We start from the raw sequence: 20,881 nt of genomic DNA on the forward strand, positions 1-20,881 counted from the left end.
TCAATTTCTTCTTTGTTGTTAAACTGCAGTTTTGCTAAATATATAATTCTTGATTGAAATTCATTTTTTTAGTACTTTGAATATTATCTCACTGTCTTATGGCTTCCATTGTTTCCATTCTTTAAATTCAAATTAGTTGACATACAGTGTAGTACTGGTTTCAGGAGTAAAACCCTGTGATTCATCACTTACACATAACAGCCAGTGATCATCACAACTAGTGCCCTCCTTAATACCCATCACACATTTAGCCCATCTTCCCACCCACCGCCCCCCATCAATCCTTAGTTTGTTCTCTGTATTTAAGAGTTTCCCATGGTTTGCCTCCCTCGCTGGTTTTATTTTATGTTTCCCTCCCTTCCTCTATGTTCATTTCTTTCGTTTCTTAAACTTTACATATGAGTGAAATTTTAGAATTTCATATATGATGACTTCCTTGTTGTTTCATTGGCTTTGGCTTTTGATTATGTGTCTAATTGTAGATTTTTTTTTCAAAAATTTTTTTCCTACTGGGGTTCATTGAGCTTCTTATATTTGAAGAATAATGCTTTTCATCAAATTGAGATTTTTAAAGTTATTTTAAAAATAATACTCCATCTGTAATTTTCCATCCTCTCTTTTTAGGACTTTCATTATGTGTACATCGGTACACTTGTTGGTGTCCCACATGTCTCTGAGGGACTGCTCACTTTTCCTCATTCATTCTATTTTCTGTTTTTGTGGCTAATTTCAATTGTCATCTTTTCAAGTTTAATGATTTTTTTGCCACGTTAATTAGCTCTAGTAAAATTTTCTCCCAATGATTTTTTCTTTTGGTTATTGTAAATTTCAACTGAAGCATTTGTAGATGGCTCCTGTTTTATAATTTATGTCTCTTTTGATATTCTCTATTTGGTTTGAATCAGTTTCATTCTTTTAGGTCTTCAGACATGAATTTTTTAATTTTTGAACAGATTTAAAATAATTTATTTAAAATCTTGGTTTAGTAAGTCTAATACCTATACTATGTCAGAAACAGTTTCTATTCATTGAGTTTTTACCTGTTTATGAGCTGTACTTTCTAATTTTTTTGATTATCTCATATTTTTGTTGAAAACTGTTTTTTAAACAGTTTTTTATATTTTTATATTTTAAACAATATAATGTAGCAATTCTGGAAGCCTGATTTTCTCTCTCTTTCTCCAGGGCTTAATGTTGGCATTGCTTGTTGTCTTAGATACTGTTTATTTGTTTAGTGACTTTACTGAACTAATTCAGTATAGTCTTTTGTATTCTTTATCATGGATGGCCAACAAAGTCTCTACTAGTTTAGCTTGATGGTTAGCAAATGATTGGATAGAGAATTCCTTAAATACCTAAGACAAACAAATGTCCCACTCTTTTCTAAAGAGCTCTGTTGCCTGTAGACATATGTCCTTAACACTCACCCAGGAAGCTTATAACTGCCATAACCTTCACTCCCTGCTTATGCAGAGCCCCAAGGCTAGCCAGAGGTAAGGACTTATGACCTTCTCATGTCTTTCCTGAACATGAACACAGCACTATGCTTGGCAAGTGCATTCCTTCTAGATTCTTAGGAATGTGTCAGAGATTTTCATAGCCCCTATTGACATTTAATTCTTCAGTTTTTCCTTTTAAACTTTTTGGTCAGTCTCTTGTTTCCCTCAACTGTTATCCATTGCTTCAAGCAGATGTATGACACATATACCCTTTTCCCAAGGGAGAATTTTAGCATGGAGTAATCAATAAAGACAAGCGTTTTGAGTCAGAGAACCGACACACATGTCAAATAATGACAGTTGCTTGGAAACTAAACTGTTCTGCTAACTCAAGGCTACTAATGGCCTGGGAAGGAGTAATGTATTTAGAAAAAGTTAAAATGCCACACAATTGCTGTTATTAACAACATTTAGCTGTTTTTATCCTAAGAATGCTCCCTGGATTGATGCAAACCTCTAGCTATTTATTTTTTACTTTGGAAAACAGTTGATTTTTGTTTGTTTGTTTGTTTGTTTGTTTGTAAAAAAAGTTGATTTTTTAAAAACTTTGCCAGTTATTTTATTGCTTTTGTAGAGAAGTAAATACCCAGAATTCATAACTCTACCATTTCCACTGACATCACCCATAGCCACCTTCTTTGTAATACTTCCTAAATCTCTCTCAAGAAAATTAATAGCCAAATTTCATAAGTTATTAAAAGCAAAGTATGTCTTTTTAATCCATGTTGAAAGATGCTCAGGACTATAGCTACACATTTATTAGAGGCCTATGAATCCTGGCTTAAGCTTGCCTTAGAAAGATGTGAAGGATGACCAGGTAACACCCAACTTTTCAGCATCATAAGAAAAGTGTTGAGACAGGTCCAGGTATGGACCTGACTGACCTTTACTTACTTTCTCCTACTTAGCTTTCTTTATTACTTACTAATTTCTCCAGAGCATTCAACTGTTCACTCAAGGGTACCAGGGCCCTTGACTGGTCTCCCTTTTCCTTGCAGACTCTTCCAAGTCACTCAAGACTAAGACTGAGACACCTACAACAATGCAATCTCCCTTGAAAGGTGAGTTTTACTATGGTTCTGTGGGTGCAATAGAGGTCTGAAATGATGTCATGGAAACCAAAGAAGAAGGTTCAATGCCATTATATTTGTAATAAGAGGTTACTGGGTTCCTCAGAGAAAACATAGCAATAACAGAATGGAAATAAAAGAAAGGGAGAAATGATTAAAATGTTGTGAAGAAGTGGAATAATGAATATGTATATTCTTCTTTGTGAGAACATCTGAGGCAAAAGTAAGAAAAGAGTTAGAGTACTCATGTTGGAAAAGAGAAAACTCTGACTTATGTTTTGCTCCTAATCTGACTTTCTGTGGGACTTTGGATATGTTGCCCACCCTCCATGGGCCTCTTCCCACCACCAACAGTAAGAAACTAAGATACATCATCTCATAGTACCAGTGGTCAATTCCTTTCCAGGAATTCTGGAAAGCTCAGAATAAATTCCCAGTGAAGGTACCCAAACTTTTCAGCCACCCTTTGCCTCATAGTTCTTGGATGGAAGAGAGGCCTCTGATCCTAATACCTTGTTCTTATAGCAACATCTACAGTGACCTCATTTTGGAAGTGGACCACTGAAGTGGATGGCTACTCTGGGGACACCAGTGCTGAACCAGGTAAGCAAATGGACAGGACTTCTATCCTTTCTTCTTGGCTCTGAACTTTGCAACTGAAACTTTTCATAATACACACTATTCTGTGGCATTCAACTCTTCAAACGAATGCTGCACAATGGTCAAAGGCCCTGGAGATGAGCTTAATGGGTGGGATGGGGAGGGACAGATGCAGATTCAGTAATGAGTCAGAGTGTGGTTAAGCGGTATTTGTGTTTTTAGCTGGTTTACTGTTGTCATAGTAATACACCTCCCAAACACTCTAAGCAAGAATAGTAATTGGACTATGACCTCAGCCAGCTCTCTTAGGGATATAGGTATTGGATCATATAAGGATAATGTGAGGGCCTTGTTACTTGAGCTCTTAACCAGGGCTCACCAAGAAGCTTGTAGCTGATTTCTGAGTTCTCGAGAGTTTCAAGGATCCCTAAGTCATGGTATCAAAGATCCAAACCCCGAAGAGAAGCTTGTTTCCCTGGAACTTAGTCAGCTTGTTTGCACTGGTATGACTGCATTGATTGTTAAAATAATGAAATATAGGGGCGCGTGGGTGGCTCAGTCAGTTAAGCGTCTGACTTCACCTCAGATCATGATCTCATGGTCCATGGTTTCATGCCCCGCATCCGGCTTTGTGCTGACAGCTCAGAGCCTGGAGCTTGCTTCAGATTCTGTGTCTCTTTATCTCTCTGTCCTTCCCCTGCTTTCTCTTTCTCTCTTTCTCTCTCAAAAATAAATCAGTGATAATTTTTTTCAAAAAAATAATGAAATGCGTTCATACTACTTGATAATTAGCTACTTCCCTTAATAATCGAGATCCCCATTATCAGAAGAGCTGCCCTCACTTATCCCTTAGAACTCTCCAGACCACACATTGTCCTGCAACAAAAGTGTGTAGTAGAGACCCCAAGTTTATAGTAAACATCTATTTCGATTAGCTGATGCTAAATAGTGATGACTGTCACTATTGGTCTCATTCTCTGATTGTATACCGTTAATGGTGGACTTCTTAATGCCCATGTACTTCTCCCCTTTTGGCTGCACAACATTGTATCTTTAGGCATAGCCCAAAGCTGTTTTGTGGGCTACTTTTGAATTGCCACCTTTGGTTTGAAGGTTTCCATATTGCATGGTTTTTGCAGGGCAACATCCAATAAGACAAGGGAGATGAGAAGATAATTTTTGGAGAGTTATTTTGATAAAATGAGAAGATAACCCCAAGGGAATGGAAATTTTCAGATATTGGGTGTGTGCATTGCATCCTCTATCAAGTTTTGTTCTTGTTGTTTTGTTTGTTTTTGTTTTTGTTTTTACTACTTGATTCCCTCCAAGGGAGATTCTTCCTTCAATCTCTAACGGTTTATAGCTTGGGTTCTCTTATTCCATCCTAAAGCATCAGAATACACATTCTTCTCAAGTGCACATGGAACATTCTCCAAAGTAGATCACATACTAGGTCACAAACCAGGCCTCAACAAGGACAAAAAGACTGAGATCATACCATGCATATTTTCTGACCACAGCACTATGAAACTTGAAGTTAACCACAAGAAAAAATTGGAAAGACTGCAAATACATGGAGATTAAACAACATGCTACTATAGAATGAATAGGTTAAGAAAGAAATCAAGGAAGAAATTTTTTAAATACATGGAAACAAATGAAAATGAAAACACAATGGTCTAAAACTTTTGGGATTCAGCAAAGGTGATGATAAGAAGGAAGTATATAGAAATACAGGCCTGCCTCAAGAAGCAAGAAAAATCTAAAACAACCTAACCTTACACCTAAAGGAGCTAGAAAAATAACAACAATGAAGCCTAAAACCAGAAGGAGTAGGGAAATAATAAAAATTAGAGCAGAAATACATGATATAGAAACTAAAACAACCAAACAAAAACAGTAGAACAGATCAATGAAACCAGGAGATGGTTCCTTGAAAGAATCAATAAAATTGATAAACCTCTAACCATACTTATTAAAAAGAAGACAGAAAGGACCCAAATAAATAAAATCACAAATGAAAGAGGAGAGATAACAACCAACACCAGAAAAATAAAATTATAGGAGAATATTATGAAAAATTGCATGTTAACAAATTGAACAATCTGGAAGAAATGGAGAATCAAAAAATCAAAGAAATACAGCTTGGATTCTCTCAGCTTCAATCACAGTTCTGGGGACCACAAATACTAGTTGTTTTTATTTTATTTTTTAATTCAAGTATAATTAACACACAGTGTTATATTAGTTTCAAGTATACAATGTAATGATTCAACAATTCTATACACTGCTGAGCACTCATCACGATAAGTGTACTCCTAATCCCCTTCACTTATTTTACCCATCCCTCCACCCACCTCCCCTATGACAATCACCAGTTTGTTCTCTATATTTGAGTGTTTTTTGTTGTTTCTTATTCTATTTGTTTCATTTCTTACTTAAATTCCACGTATGAGTAAAGTTATGTGTTATTTGTCTGTCTCTGACTTACTTATTTCACTTAGCATTATATCTTCTAGATCTATTTTATTCAAATGACAAGATAGTACTTTTTATAGGTGCGTAATATTACAGAGAGAGAGCACAAGTGGGGGAAGGACAGAGAGAGAGGGTGAGAGAGGATCCCAAGCAGACTCCATGCTGTCAGCACAGAGCGTAATACGTGCTTGATCATATGAACCATGAGATGATGACCTGAGCTGAAATCAAGAGTCAGATGCTTAACCAACTCAGCCATCCAATGCCCAATATTCCAGATTTATAAGACAAAATATTTTAGGGTCTGGTAAAAATAAAGCCAGTTGTAGCAACAAATCCTAAGGATAATTGAGTTTCTTTCTCTACCCCTCTCTATCCACTGATCTCACCCCTTAGATTCAGAATATTGTAGCTATAAGTGCATTAGACATTATATAATCTTTTCACTAAACTTAAGGGGAAACTAATACATACTCAATAATTTGACTAAAGTCACTATAATTTATTTTTCTAATATGGCTATAAAAATAAGTGCCTCAAACTTAGTGCCTTAAAATAACACAAATCTATTATCATACACTTCTGATGATCAGATGTTTGACACATTGAGCTAAGATCAAGGTATCAGCAGGGCTGTGTTTTTTTCTGGAGGTTTTGGGGAAAAATTAGTTTCTTTTTTTTTTTCTAGCTTCTAGAAGCTGCTCACATTCCTTGGATCTTGATCTCCTTCCACCATTTTCAAAACTAGCAATGCAGCATCCTCAAGTCTCTCTCTAATTCTGACTTCTTTTGCTTTCCTCAACTTTTTAAAAATTTATTTATTTATTTTGAGGGAGAGAGAGAACATGAGCAGAGTAGGGGCAGAGAGAGGGGAAAGGAAGAGAATCCCAGGTTGTCTCTGCAGTATCAGCGCAGAGCCTGATGTGGGGCTTGAACTCACTAACTGTAAGATCATGACTTGAGCTAAAATCAAGAGCTTGTTGCTTAGCTGACTGAACCACCCAGGTGCCCCACCCCTCTTTAACTTTTAAAAGACTGATTACATTGAACCCACCAAGGTAATTCAAAATAATATCCCCATCTCATGGTCAGCTAATTAGCAACTTTAAATATATCTGCAACCTTAATTCTTCCTTACAATTTAAACTAAAATTCTCACAGGTTCTGGGGATTTGGATGTGGACATTTTTGGAGAACTATTATTCTGCCTACCACAGTCATACAGCAAGGAAATAACAGATCCAGGACTAAAAGCCCAGTCCAGTGGTTTCCTTCAGCTTATAGGCATAATTGGGATAGTTAACTCAGGAGACTCTAGAAATATGTTTTGAGGAAAAAGAAATCTGAGTACTTGCCCAGAAAGAGTGAAGAAAATAATTCTTTTGGCTAGACATAATTGACCAGAGTATCAATTAGGTAGCATTTTGTGAAGTGGGGAAGTCAAGGTACTATTTTCCTTTAAGAGAAGGTGAAAATATCTTGTCTTGGCCCCCTGGAAAGCCTGGATGACTAGTTCAAATGCCCAAGCCAATCAGCCATCAGTTAGTGGGCTTGGAAGATTGTATTTATACATGGAGTCTCTCGCCTCTCTCAACTCTTTCTCGTAGGTCTCGGGTCTTTTCTCTCTGAATAGAAAATAAAGCCAGGAGAAAATTAAAAATGGAAAAGAAAATGTTATGGCGGGGTGCCTGGTTGGCTAGTTGGTTAAGTGGCCGAGTCTTGATTTCAGCTCAGGTCATGATCTCACAGTTTGTGCTTTTCAGCCCCACATCAGGCTCTGTGCTCACAGTGCAGAGCCTCCTTCAGATCCACTGTTTCCCTCTCTCTTTCCCTCACCCACTACTGCTCTCTCTCTCTCAAAAATAAATGAATGTTTAAAAAAATAAAAAAATTTAAAAAGTTATGGGCTGGTTGGGCTGTTCCTTGGAGTTTCTGTTTTTAAACTCATTTTCAACCATATACTTCTTGGTCTTGTTTTGCCTCCTAGGAAAGGGCCTACCTACCTTTTCCATCATTCTCATCATTTCCCTATGCTGTATGATGGTCTCCATCCTGGCTTATGTCATGCTCTGCCGGAAGACATCCCAACAAGGTCAGTTATGAATATAACTGAGTGGCTTTTGCTCATTAATTCATTCTGATAGTATAGTTAAGCATAAATTCTGTACCAGCCACTGTGATAGGCACTTCAAAGAGCTCCCAGCCTAGAGTGGGAGTGAGAAAAGGAGTGTATGGAGATAGATATGCAAGCCAACAATGACAAGATCATGTGTGGAAGTTAATTCAGAAATCTTTAACTAGCTTAATGAAAGCCATCACTGTAATGGTTTGTCTCATGAGGATGCAAGAGAAATGGAAGTCACAATCCTTGGCTTCAAGTTTCTTACAATTTATTTAGAATATTCAAAGTAGAAATATGAAGTTTATCAATAATCATACATAACAATAAAGGTTATAGACTCAAAGCCTGGAGAATATAATCAATGATAAGGTTTCCAGAGGAAAGGAGAGTCAGTTAAGGCTGAAGAGATTAGCAAGAACTTTTAGGAGGAGGTGGGACTTAGACCAGGCCTTGGAGGATGAAAAAAAAATTAGAAGGCAGTATTCCAGGAAGAAGGAATTACATGAGCAAAGGTGCAAAAGCTTACAAGATGACGGTGAGTGGGGCCATCAATGTCGAAAATTCAGAGGAGAAATTCAGGAGAAAAGGAAATTTTATTATTGATAACAGAGTATCTTAAATAACAGGCTAGGGAATTTGGAAATTTTTTCTCTAGGCCTTCCAAAGGAACTAAAATCAGCAATTTAAAAAAAATAATAAATGGATGACATCATGGAGGTGCAGTTGTCAGGGCCATTTAATAACTGTGAGCCAACAGAGGAGTAAAAAGGGAATTTGGATGTTGATTTCTAAGTAAAAAATCTGGTTACACCTCAATGCCTGCTGCACTGGCCATTTTGCCTAACATTAGTGTGTCTTTTTCTCCATAGAAGCTTCTATTCCCAAGTAGCCTAGTTTCCACTATGAGTTTCTGCAGCCAAAGAGGAGAAGGTAACCTATTTCCTTCTCCTGGGTCTTAAGTATAAGCTCAGGTCTTGGCCAGTCAGGGTGGCTATGACCCATGAGGCTGAACTTGGAAGTAGAGATAACTCAAGTAGCCACAAATCCCAGTGAAAACAACATTCATCATAGTCTCAATGAGATTAGGTGTAAACTGTAACCATATTATATTGTTTCCCACACAAAAACCCTATAGGGCTGTTCATGGCCCAGGGAATGGAAGTCAAAATTTGAATTCCATTCAAGACCCTCTCTGATGTGGCTTTAGCCTATTTTCTTGACCCCCATCACTCCTTAATTTCATTTCCAATCACTGGGCTCAAATAGGCAAATATGCCACATACACCTAATACCTCTATGCTTTTTCCCTTCTGGATTGCCTTCTCATGATTGCCTTCCCAGAATTTCTATTTTTATCTCTCTATAATGGAGATAGCCTTAGGCTATTAATTCAACATGTGAATAGTATGTGCCAAAGTGTGGACATATAAAAAATGAAATAGATAACACCTGTGGTATGGGAGCTATCAGGCCAGTGGGGCAGGTAAGACATGGAAACACAGGGCTGTATCACAAAGCAGAGGACCTGTGGCATGCTCTGTTTTCTTTCTTGTGTTTGAATGCATGCATTCCCAGTTGCATTCTTGAAAGTTTATAAACTCCTAGAGGGAAGTACCAAGAAACATCCATGTTTGTATCAGGTTATAGAGCCTTTTTTTTTTATTTTTTTTTTCAACGTTTATTTATTTTTGGGACAGAGAGAGACAGAGCATGAACGGGGGAGGGGCAGAGAGAGAGGGAGACACAGAATCGGAAACAGGCTCCAGGCTCTGAGCCATCAGCCCAGAGCCCGATGCGGGGCTTGAACTCCCGGACCGCGAGATCGTGACCTGGCTGAAGTCGGACGCTTAACCGACTGCGCCACCCAGGCGCCCCAAAGGTTATAGAGCCTTTAAGCCTGCACGGACTGCAGATAGTTCTCCTCCACAGACACTAGGGGGAAATGTTGACCTACTTCAGGATTTTTTCTGAGTGCAGAGTGGAGATGAGTGCATTTGGAAATGGCTTAGGCCATGGTCCCTGAGAGGCTAATTAGCCCCTTCTGCCTGGGCCCTGGCCTGGCCAAGTTTTCACAAAAACTCCCTGGGGATCTTTGGCAAGATTTCTGGGTTGAGAGTGGGTCCAGCTCCAGTGTTCCTTCCTCTACCACACCAAGCAACTGTTCCAGCCCAATGTCCTGAACCAGAGTATACCAAAGAGGACAGTAACAAAGTGTACTTACTCCTCCTTTCTCTGAGAAATCTGTATCCCTGTGTTTCAATTTATCTTCCCAATACCTCCTAATGGAGATATCTCTTTTTGTCTCTCCTTCCATCATTCTTTGGTAACCAGTGTCCATGTTTGGCCCTTGTCCACTCCCCATGGAGACTTCTGACTTGATTTCTTCTTTTTCTAGAGCACGTCTATGAAGTGGCCAGGTAAGATTACCTCTGCTTTTCCATCTTCTGACCCCTTCCCTGCCCTCATTCTGTTTGTCACTGGCATGGAGGAATTCTAAGCCCAGAGGCCTTCAGGGTCAGGGAATAGCTTTCTTCCCCCTCTGAAGCACCTCCGGAGGTTCTTTCTTGGCCCACTGATGACATGGAATAATCCAGGCCCACCAGCCTCCTGTTCCCAGAATCTCTTAGTAACAAGAGCCTAAGGGTCAGTTGGCAAGAATTGGGGCAGAAGTGTGGGAAACTCGAGTCCCAGTTTCAAGCCCCTCTTTATGTGTGGTGGGATCTTGGGCCACAGGGCACATTCCAGGGAGGACAGCAATTCTGGTGAAACCTGGAGAGTGGCTATTTTCACAAGTGACTGCTCCAGTGAAGAGCCATCTTCCCAGACTCCGGGCAATGACTACTCTGACGATCCCTGCTTGGGCCAGGAGCACCAGATCATCGCCCAGATCAATGGTGACTATTCTCGCCTGCTGCACACAGTTCCTCCAGATTATGAGCTTTCGACCACCAAAGACAAGAGCACCTGGTAGGCCATGGTCTGCTGACATAATTGCCTAGTCAGCCCCTGAATTCTGCACAGCCATCCTCCCTGCTACTTCCATTCCTGGATAGCCCAACGGGTCTTTCATCACTGAAGTTCTAAGAGTGACTGGCTTTGCCCAAGAAGTTATATGCACTTCAAGCAAGCCTGCTGCTGGGTCATGTCTTAGACCCTTCTATTATCCCTTCTGCTTCTTCTCTTCAAACACCAGAGGGAAGTTCCGATAGCACTAAGACGTGGTCATCATGCTTCCAGACACCACACAGCTTTGGTCTCTTGCCACCAGAAGACCAGAGGGAAATGCAGCTTTGCCTGCTCGGGGGATCGGTTGTGTCCAGGATCACTTCCCTTTCTTCAGGGCCAGATACCTTTTTGTGTAACAAGCTAGGGTTAAGTTTTGCTCCTGAGCTGTGAGTCTAGTGCTCTGGTATTCTTTTGGTGCTCAATAAATATCAAATCATGATAGCAACCTTGGTTATATTGGTCTTCTCTCAAGTACCTATCAAGTGATTAAAATGAGACTGGTTGAGATGTTTGGGGACTTGGAATTATGAATAGTACCTTTTCTTTTTTTTGTCTTTCTCTTTCCCACACATACCATCTTTACTTTACTTCAGATGTGGGCCCATCTGGGACACAATGAATATTTGGCAAATTCGTATTCAACTATCTTCCATTCCCTTCCCTGTTATCCTGCCAACTCCATTTGGATGACTCTCCTAAGTCAATTGGAAACCTGAAAATGAGGGACCCTCTCTTCTGTTTCAGGGGACTGTGGAAGCAGAGATGAAAGGCTCCACTTATTTCCAAAGTATGAATACACCACCCTCAAAGATTTCTACCTCCTGGAATCCTGAAATCTTTGCAGTAGTTGTCTTCACCATAAGTCATCTTTATACTCTGGTCTTCTTACAATGTGGGAGTCCAAGCAAATAAATATTTTTCCTCAAGCACAAATGAGAACTAGGAGTGTGTGTGTGTGTGTATGTGCGCACTCATGCATACATGCATGCATGTGTTTGACAATTTGTATGTGTGAACGCATGCATACACCTTTATTTCAATCTCCTCTATGAAGACCTGTTCTAGGTTGACTCAACACTTCTTCCTTTTCTTCATGTAATTCATGTCAAATGTCAAATAAACTTCTTTGCTCTTCATGGAAGCTGTTTTTGACACTTTGGGTTCTAATGCAGCCCAAGGTCACCTCAGGTTTCATCAGGAGATTCTCTCTTTTGGGATGATTACAGAAGTCAAAATAGTACACAGAAGTGAACAAGAATTATTCCTTTGCTTCACCACCATCAACCTGCCAAGTCCATGGTCCTCAGCATTTTCTTCATCCTCATATGCCAGCTTCACATAGCTGGTGAAAGGAGCAACTTATTCTTACCCATCATGCTTACAAGCCTCTGCAACAGGGACCCACCCAGGGGAAACCTCAGCTTCCTTCATGAAACAGCTGTTTCCAGACCCTTAGGCTCAGAAAAAAAGCCATTATTCTCTTCCTACTACCCTTAGAGAAATAAATGATTGGAGTTAGGAAGACAATCCTAATTGCATGTCAGTTAATAAAAAGATCCTCAGTGGTGCCTGGGTGGCTCAGTCAGTTGAGCCCCCAACTCTTGATTTCAGCTCAGGTCATGGTCCCAGAATTGTGGGATTGAGCCCCAAGTCGGTGTCCTTGCTGAGCATGGAACCTGTTTGAGTTCCTCTCTCTCTCTCTCTCTCTCTCTCTCTCTTTACCTCTTCCCCTCTCCCCCACTTGTGAATGTTATTTCTCTCTCTAAAATAAAAATAAATGTAATGGGGTGCCTGGGTGGCTCAGTCAGTTGAGTGTCCAACTTTGGCTCAGCACAATCTTACAGTTTTGTGGGCTTGAGCCCCATGTCAGACTTTGTGCTGACAGCACGGAGTCTGCTTCAGATTTTGTCTCCCTCTCTCTCTGCTCCTCCCCAGCTTGCTCTCACTCTCTATCAAAAATAAACATTGAAAAAAGTTTTAAAAAATTAAAAACACAAGCAAAAGTAAATTAATAAAAGGATTCCCAAACCCAGGAACACTCCCCTGCTACTCCCATAGAAGCTATGAATTCCAAAGGATATCTCAAAGTCTCTTATCTTAGAAATCTTGGAGATTATTAATTTTAATTCTCCCATATTACATATGAGGAAATACATCCTAGAGAGGGACATGACAGTATAAAATCACATACATCAAGTCAGTGATAGAGCAGAGACCAGAAAACAGGCCTGTGAACTGTTAGGATCATATATTCATTGCAGTAGGAATCATCTTTGCCCCCAAACTAATATTTTTTTTCCATACAAGACAAGTCAGTAAGAGAGTCATAGGTACAGGGTTATCTCAAGACTGTAGGATAGGTTAAAGAAACATGGGATGATAACAGAATTTGTCTTAGGCAGATAGCCATTCAGGGAAAGCTGGAAGAGAAAAAAAAAAAAGCAGATCTCCAAAAGAGAGACAGAAGATATGGAGTCCCTCTAGGGCATTTTCCCAGATTCTGACCAAGAGATGGCCCTGGGGGAGGGGGTGAATCCACAATTAGATAGGAATAAAAAATGCTTCATTCTGTAAATCTTTCTACTTGAGATTTCCAATGCAACATTAGAAAATTAAAGACACTGAAAATTCTGCAATAAAACACCTGTATAACTTTGAGTTACCAAATAATTTCAAAACATATTTGTCCTCTGAGCATATGTTTTTGCTTTTCCATTTCAGTCCTTTACCCTATTTCTCAGGAGGAAAATCCCTCAATGTTGATTATTACCTCACATATCCTATAGCATTATGGTGACCACAGTTTAATTTTTTTCACAAATTTCTGAATAGCATCTTGACCCAAATCCAAGGATAATAGTTTAGTAGAAAGTCAATCAGTAAAGATGTATTATTTTCTGCAACCAGAGCTACTGGGTGTAGGGATAGAAAGGGGAGACAGCAATTCAAGAAAACAGTATTTTCCTCACAATTTCGTGGGGGGAATTAAAAATATCCACTGCAAAAGTTTATTAATAATTCAAGAGGTGCCATTGGACAATAGAAGAAATGGGTACATACAAGGGCTAAGGCAAGGTGTGTTCTTCAAATGAAGAAGAAAAAAAGTGTAGGTTGACTTTCAAAAGTCCTTGGAGAGACTGGAATTTTTCTGAGCCAGAAGTATGAGAAATAATTGAGTAGGCAGAAAAAAATAGATAAAGTATTACCAGAAGGAGAAAAGACATGAAGAAGAAGAGAAAGATAAGGTCAAAGTGTGTCTAGAAGCCAAGGCTGAGTATCAGGAAAGTGGGTTTCTAAGCCCTATCATGAAGCTTGTGTGAGAATTCTGGTGTCCTTTCTAGGAGACTCTGTAAGAGGAATGTGAAGAAAAAAAATACAAATCAAAGAGCACTTCCATCCCTGGATTCCATATACCTTTTCAAGACCATTATGTCCTGCTTGGGCTCTAACAATGTGTGTAGAAACATTCCAGATCTGTGGCTTCAAGAGTTGCCTTTTCCCCTGGCACCCTCAGATACAATGCTTCAGTTCCCTCAAGTCACTGAAAATAACTTGTGAAAGTTTAGTTTGTGTTTGGAGAGTGATCTTGTATTCAGCTGCCAATTTATTTGTTGTATCCCAACTGCCCTGGCTTGGAGCTGTTAGGCATATGCCGCACTTGGGGTATTTGACAAACTGACACTCTACCACATGGAGTGTCCAACTCAGCTTGTCAAATACACGGAGTGTGGCACTGCAGGAGGCCAGGCCAGGAGCTTCAGTGAGGAGGCAAGATCTTCCTGGGAGATATGGCCCTGGAGGGAATGAAAGAAAAAGGAGTCACACCCTGAGCCCCAGAGAAACTTCAAAGGCTAAGGACTAGCAGAAACATCAGAATAAGGAAGTGAGCAAAAACAGGCATAAGTCTCCCAACCAGAAGATGGATCCTTAAGGGAAGCCCAGCTGGGACTGCAGATGAGGCCCCAGTGCTCACCCAGAGGTCCTCGGGCTATAGCTTTAGCATTCCTTGGAGTTCCAAGCTTCAGTTGGCTCCTATATGCATAAGGGAGAGAATTTGGTCATTGTCCTGCTTCTCTGACCTCAGGAAAAGACTAGGCCCCAGATTAGTATCCATGAGCCCCCCCACCCACTTTCCAAAGTCCCACAGTCTTGTGGGTATGAACATAGACTTTGAGGTTAAACATGGGCTTAAATTTTGACTGTCATTAAGTAGCTGGGAAACCTCAAATAAATTATCTCATCTCTCTGAGCTACAGTTTTCCACATCCACAAAATGGGTTTGAGTACCTACATAATAAGTTATTGTGAGAATGGCATGAGTTAATGTATGCAAAGCCTTTAGTTCAGTATTTGATATTCAAAAAATGGTGGTTGTGCTATTGGGAAGGAAAGCAAGGGCCAGTGACAATTGATTTAACAGGATCAGGACAGATGAAACAGGACTGTTGTATGGCTTCAGCCTTGCCTAACATGGGCCCCCTTGTCCCATCAGGACTCAAGAATGGAAGCTATAAAAGAAACATCATCTAGTCTTACCCACTCATATTATAAATGAGGAAATGAAGGTTAATATTGAAGAAGAAAGTAGCTGCAGGTTATACAAGTTGTTCATAGTTTAAGGTTATGCCTTATATCACCTCAATGTGCCTTTCAGCTTTCCTCATTGTTTCTTTTAGCTCTCTGCTCTGTATATCTCTCTCTCTCCAGGAAAAGGGAGACACGTCCACAATGATGGCAAAAGACAAGCAGTGGATGTGGCAGTGAGGCATTGGTATCTTTCAATTAGGGAAATTGGGAACCATTAGGGAAATAAGGAAGCTGTTAGGAACATGGTCATGTCTGGAATTTACAGAGTAATTCCCTTGGCAACACCCAGATCTTGTTGATTAAAAAAAAAAAAAATCCAGGTTGTCTGTGTCAAATACTTCAAATTTCCAGCTGTGGCAGTTGATCTGTGAGAAATTAGCTGGCTCATATTAAATACTGGTATGACAAGTGGCAAACATTACAAGATTGTCAGGAATAGAAAAGTACCCCATGAGGCCAGAAGGCCCTATTTGAGCTAAGACAAGGCAGAGGGACTTGTCTTTTAGGAACAACAATGTTTTTTTAATATTATCTCCTTTAGTTTAATAGATGTTGATGAGGGGATGACATGCTTCTCCAATTTGAAATATAGGAGTGACTTTAAATACAAGTCTATAAACAATTTTCTCCATCCCCTTATTTCCCATACCAGTCAATTCATCCCAAGCCACCCAGAGCAGCAAAAGCAACAATCTTGGTCACCATATACAGTATAGTGGGAAAAATCAGACAAATTTGGATTCTAATGCTGCCTTGAGTACCAACTAGCCAATCATGGCATTGGGAAAATCTTTATTTGAGCTTCAGTTGTCTTCTTTGGAAATGGGAATAAGAAGACTTACCTGGCAGAATTGTTAGGAAAGTTTTCTCAGCTTTTCAGAGCTTCCCATATAGGAGCTAATAGGCACTGTGGCTCAGTCCCTGGAGTTGTGGGTGGAGGCCAGCCAAGAAAGTTGATTAATAGAGCTTGCATTCACGGTGGCAAGACAGAACTGGACTCATGTCCAGAAAGCTCTATCATTACCCTCATTGGCTACGGCTCCCGTGAGAAGACCTGGATAAATTGGAGGTACCTGTAGCCTCGTGAAACCTCTTTCTGACTTCATCAGAGAGAGAGAGAGAGAGAGAGAGAGAGAAAGAGAAATATGAAGTGGCTAAATATTCCTTCTTAGTATACTTGAAATTGAAGAGCCTTATAGACCATGTCACCTCAATATTAATGGAAGGAGTCAGTGGCTGAGCTGAAACCAGATAGGTTTTATTCCCACTCTTGATGTTCTAGTGCATGCCTCTCCAAATGAGTGTATATAAGAAAAACAGGTTCAAATTGAGAAAGGCTTGCCAAACCCATGGGAAAAAAATGTGAATATCGACATAGAGGTATTAAGGAACTCTGAAAGCTCTTCTCTTAGTGTGTCATACTACACAAAATAAAATCATTTGCCCCTAATCTACCCTAGCAGGGCTAACACAACAAGCAGCAGGATGTATCCTGCTTCTGAACCAGTTGGACCTCCTCATACTGGAAGCAGTCTGGATTTTTTTAGGCATGGTTTAATCCCCTCATTCAGCCCCACCCAGATATATTTATTCAGCATCTCTCTTATGTCTTTCTCAACAGAGGGTCGACAATCATAAAAATAAGGGATATAAAAACTAAATGAGCCTCTAGACACTATTCGTCTAATATTTCCCTTCCTTTTCTTTGCATAAGAGGCCAAAAATGTGTTCTAGAAAGGTGAGAGGACTTATCAAAGATACATAGTGCATAAATGGCAAATTCAAGACTGCTATTCAAATTTCCTGACCCATGATTCCAAAGAACACTCCATTTCCAAGCGGCTAGCTCCTAAACAATGTTTTTGAGGAAGAAATGTTATCTTTCCTTCTCACCATTAGAATTTTCAAGAGAGAAAACCAATGGGAACCTTCTTCTCACCCACCCTTCACTCAGAATCCCTGAGGAGAGTCCAAAGAGAATAGGGTAGGTAGGTCCAAACCACCTTTGGATCTCCCCCAGCTTGGGAATCCAAGCAGGGAGGGAAAATGGATATTATACCTGTTACTGGAGTGGTGCCTTGGTCTTGGAGGAGGCAAAGGTTCCCTGGTGATGAGCCAAACTGCAGTGGCCAGAGGTAACTGGGCGTTTTGCCTGGGGCAGGAACGTCGTGTGTTTTGAAGGGTCCTTGATGTCTTCAAGAGGAAACATAAATGAGGAAGTTAAGGCTGAGGTTAACCAACGGAAATCTGGGTGAAAAATGACAAAACAGTGCTATTGTGAAAGGGTCCATTACTGCAGCAACAGTTCCCACTGCCATGCACCCCCCAGCCCATTTGTAGCTGACATCCTACAGACAATGGTTCTCCAAGCTGCAGAGAGTTGAAGCAGAAAGCCTCTGGCTGCCCTAGGCTCTACCTATGGGTCAGAGTTTTCCCTAGAGTTAATGAGGAATGGGTTAATGAGTTAATGAGGAATGTCAGAGCTGAGACATTATCAAATGAAAATCTACATTGTCAAAATTGAGAAACAGATCTGAGGGATGAAAGAAAATGTCTTATATCAAAAAGCAAATTAGTGGTATATGTGGAATTTAAATCCACTTCTATCAACTTCAAAGCATGTGTTCTCTCACTCTGTCAGAATGTCTTCAGGTCCTGAAACACCTTTTTTACTTCCCCTGGCACAGCTTCTCACCTGGTACAGCTACATAATTTGCAGGGTTTAGTATAAAATGAAAATGGGGGGGGGGCTCCTGTAAAAAAAAAAAAAAGAAGATTTCAGAATGGTGACAACAGAATAGTATGCCAGAGCACCTGAGTGGCTCAGTCAATTAAGCATCTGGCTTAGGCTTAGGTCATGATCTCGTGGTTAATGAGTTCGAGCCCATCATCGGGCTCCTCACTGACAGGGCAGCTTGGAATTCTCTCTCTTTCTGCCCCTTCCCCACTCTCTCTCTCCCAAAACAAATAAACTTTTCCAAAAATAAAGAAGAAGAAGAAGAAGAAGAAGAAGAAGAAGAAGATGATTAAGCCAAGTGTGAGGTATTTCTAAGTATGGGGACCTGGAAAATTTTACAGGTCACATGCCTATAAAGCTGGCCCTGCTGGCACAGCTCTGACCACAGATCACATTTTGGCACGAAGGGCCTTAAAGAAGGAAGGGAAGAAAGAAATTCACTTCTATTAATAATAAAATTATGTGCTTTACCTGCGTTATCTTATTTAATCATCAACCCTTTGGTATGGTATGTATTATCATTATCCTTATTTATATGTGAAGAAAGTGAGGCACATAAAAGTAAAGTGACTTACCTATGAACACAAAACTAAGAAATAATGGAGAAGATATAATTTCCACTCAGGTCTTTCTGGCTCCAAAAGTTAGGCTTTTTCTACTCTCACACACTGGCTACAAGGAGAGAAAAAAGTAGTTGACCTTGAGAAGAAAAATATGGTGCCAGATCCTTAAGTTCAATTGTGACTTTCAGGCTTCATGAAGGACGTGAAAAGTGTGAGAAGAAATTGAGTGACCTCTTGGTGCCACATGTTTGCAATCTTTGGGCAGTCCCCATTCATAGTTTGGAAGACACTGGATTCCCATTATGCAGTATTCTACATCATGAATCCTGATGGTACTGAAGAAGAGAGAGGCAATTTTTTTTCAATTCTTTTAGGGTATACTTGTGATTGCCTTCAATGATTGCAGTGCTCAAGTCCCAGTCCTTAGTCTACATAGCAGAAGTAGTACCCTGGACCATGCTCAAGCCCTGTTGAATAATCTATCCAAGCTACATCCAGTTTTATAAATTCAAGTTCAAGAGAAAAGACCATATGCTTGGAGCCAGGGCCCTTGTGCCCCAGTCCTAGATTTGTCAGCTGTGTTTCCCCCCCTAGCTTGGGTTTTCCATTTAAACAACAAAAGCTGGATTAGATGATCTTAGTGGCTCAATATTCAAATACTCCCTGGTTTCTTTATAAACTTCTCTATCCCTGCCCCACCCCTCACTGTGTACTTGTGGTTGCAGGGCTTAGAGGCTGTAGGCACAGCTTGGGATAGAGATTCACTTGCAGTTACACTATTCTGCAGAAACTCCTTTCTACCAGAATAATTTATTGGCTAGTCCTTGAGACCAATTTCCCCAGATATGGCTTCTAGAAAGATTCAGTTCCTTTTTATTTTTGATTTCTGACTAAAGCTTGGGGTGGAGTCAAGGTTGTCCTGTGGGCACTTTCCCAGGGAGGGGCTCCCTCTGTTCTACTCACTCCACAGAGATTAAGTTCAGCTGCCCACTCTTTTTTTCCTCACCTATCAGTTAAAGTACTCTACTGTGTTTTTTTTTTGTTGTTGTTGTTGTTTGTTTTTTAACACGGGCCTTCTGGAAACAATGTCTTTACATAAAGTAGTAATTAAGAGTGGCCCCTTGGAGCCACGCAGTACGTCCATGGAAGAGAGCATTAGAAGCCAGGAAGACCTGAAAATCATGCCATCTATGCAGAAGACCTGAATTAGAGCAAAGGCATTGGGATTCTTGGAGTTCCTCTTTACCACACAAGCACAAAGCATGCTGGGAAGGGCCAACTTTGCAGCAACAGCACAAAGGGAGCTTTCCTTTAAGTCTGTTGTGCAACCAAAAGATACACAGTTCTCTCATTTTGGATGCTTTTTGACTTGGCTAAGTCTATGAAGGAGGATGAGAGAGAAGGGCATTGGGTAGGGAAAGCTGTTAGTCTGTGCTGGAGTCCCACACTGGACTCAGTACTGGAATGGAAAGAAAAACTGAATTTTAGGTCAGAGTCTTTTGCTTTGGACTGTAGGTTTTAGCCCTTGAGTTATAGACCCACCTCTATAACTCATTGACTATATGCCCTTAAAAAATCAGGCACAGCCTGTCTGAGCCTCAGCCATCACATCATATTGAGGGATTTTTGGACAGGCATGCATCCAAGGAACCATGTATTTCTTCAGTGTAAGTAATTTGACAAAGGTACAAGTGCTATCAGAAGAGTGGGTAAGAAAGGTGTAATTGTTCCAGGGCAGGGGCAAGAAGGTGGCTCTTAGAAAAGTAGTATGTTAGCTAGATGTCAAAAGATGGAGAGAGAAAATAATGATGCTCATTGTCTCTGAAAAGACTTCTCTGACTAGTCTTCTCCCAGTGAAAATAATTAATCCCTGCTTTGCTTGCCTCTAGTGTCCAAAACCTTTTCATACTACCTTATGTGTCTGTCTCTTCCAGGAGACCAAGAACAGCCCAAAGTAGGAACCATGTTTGGTCCGTTATTTTCTTCACAGGGTCAGACATGAAATAGTTTCCCAGGAACTGCAAACTGAATAAATGAATTTATCAGTGAATTAGCAAAAGAAGGAATCCCCATAGCCCAAGTTGCCCATACTCTTTAGCTTGCCTCACCTCCATGAAGAAACTGAGAAGGCCTCCCTTTAACTTCCAGTTTCTCTCTCTGTTCACTTACCCCCAACTTCCTGTTGGAAACCTGTCAAGAAAAGTCCCCAAGAACAATTG

The 20,881-nt window shown here is 40.2% G+C and overlaps 1 protein-coding gene and 2 long non-coding RNA genes across 4 annotated transcripts in view; 1 reads left to right on the forward strand and 2 right to left on the reverse strand.

Annotated features, from left to right (window-relative positions):
- VSIG4 (V-set and immunoglobulin domain containing 4) overlaps nucleotides 1-10,760 on the forward strand; it is a 44,048-nt gene extending 33,288 nt beyond the window's left edge. The window contains 6 exon segments of the mRNA XM_047092487.1: nucleotides 2,498-2,560; nucleotides 3,095-3,172; nucleotides 7,635-7,739; nucleotides 10,165-10,186; nucleotides 10,503-10,722; nucleotides 10,725-10,760. Coding sequence (XP_046948443.1) covers nucleotides 2,498-2,560; nucleotides 3,095-3,172; nucleotides 7,635-7,739; nucleotides 10,165-10,186; nucleotides 10,503-10,722; nucleotides 10,725-10,760 — 524 coding nt within the window.
- A 2,110-nt stretch (nucleotides 10,761-12,870) lies between these two features.
- LOC124521564 (uncharacterized) lies at nucleotides 12,871-17,535 on the reverse strand. Of its 2 annotated transcripts, none has more exons than XR_006964566.1 (4): nucleotides 17,422-17,535; nucleotides 16,205-16,458; nucleotides 14,749-14,807; nucleotides 12,871-14,569 (listed from the first exon to the last, which is right to left on the reverse strand). It is a non-coding gene; the product is annotated as an uncharacterized LOC124521564 (long non-coding RNA). The 2 variants fall into 2 exon arrangements; XR_006964565.1 differs by having other exon boundaries at nucleotides 16,205-16,462; nucleotides 17,422-17,534.
- A 542-nt stretch (nucleotides 17,536-18,077) lies between these two features.
- Nucleotides 18,078-20,665, reverse strand: LOC124521565 (uncharacterized). Its single transcript, XR_006964567.1, has 3 exons — nucleotides 20,575-20,665; nucleotides 18,675-18,771; nucleotides 18,078-18,115 (listed from the first exon to the last, which is right to left on the reverse strand). It is a non-coding gene; the product is annotated as an uncharacterized LOC124521565 (long non-coding RNA).
- Between the last annotated feature and the right edge of the window lie 216 nt (nucleotides 20,666-20,881).

The sequence above is a fragment of the Lynx rufus genome, unplaced genomic scaffold, assembly GCF_022079265.1.
Source record: "Lynx rufus isolate CCGP_SWC_20201006 ecotype Redwood Valley unplaced genomic scaffold, mLynRuf1.p SCAF_30, whole genome shotgun sequence".
NCBI classification, from domain to species: domain Eukaryota; kingdom Metazoa; phylum Chordata; class Mammalia; order Carnivora; family Felidae; genus Lynx; species Lynx rufus.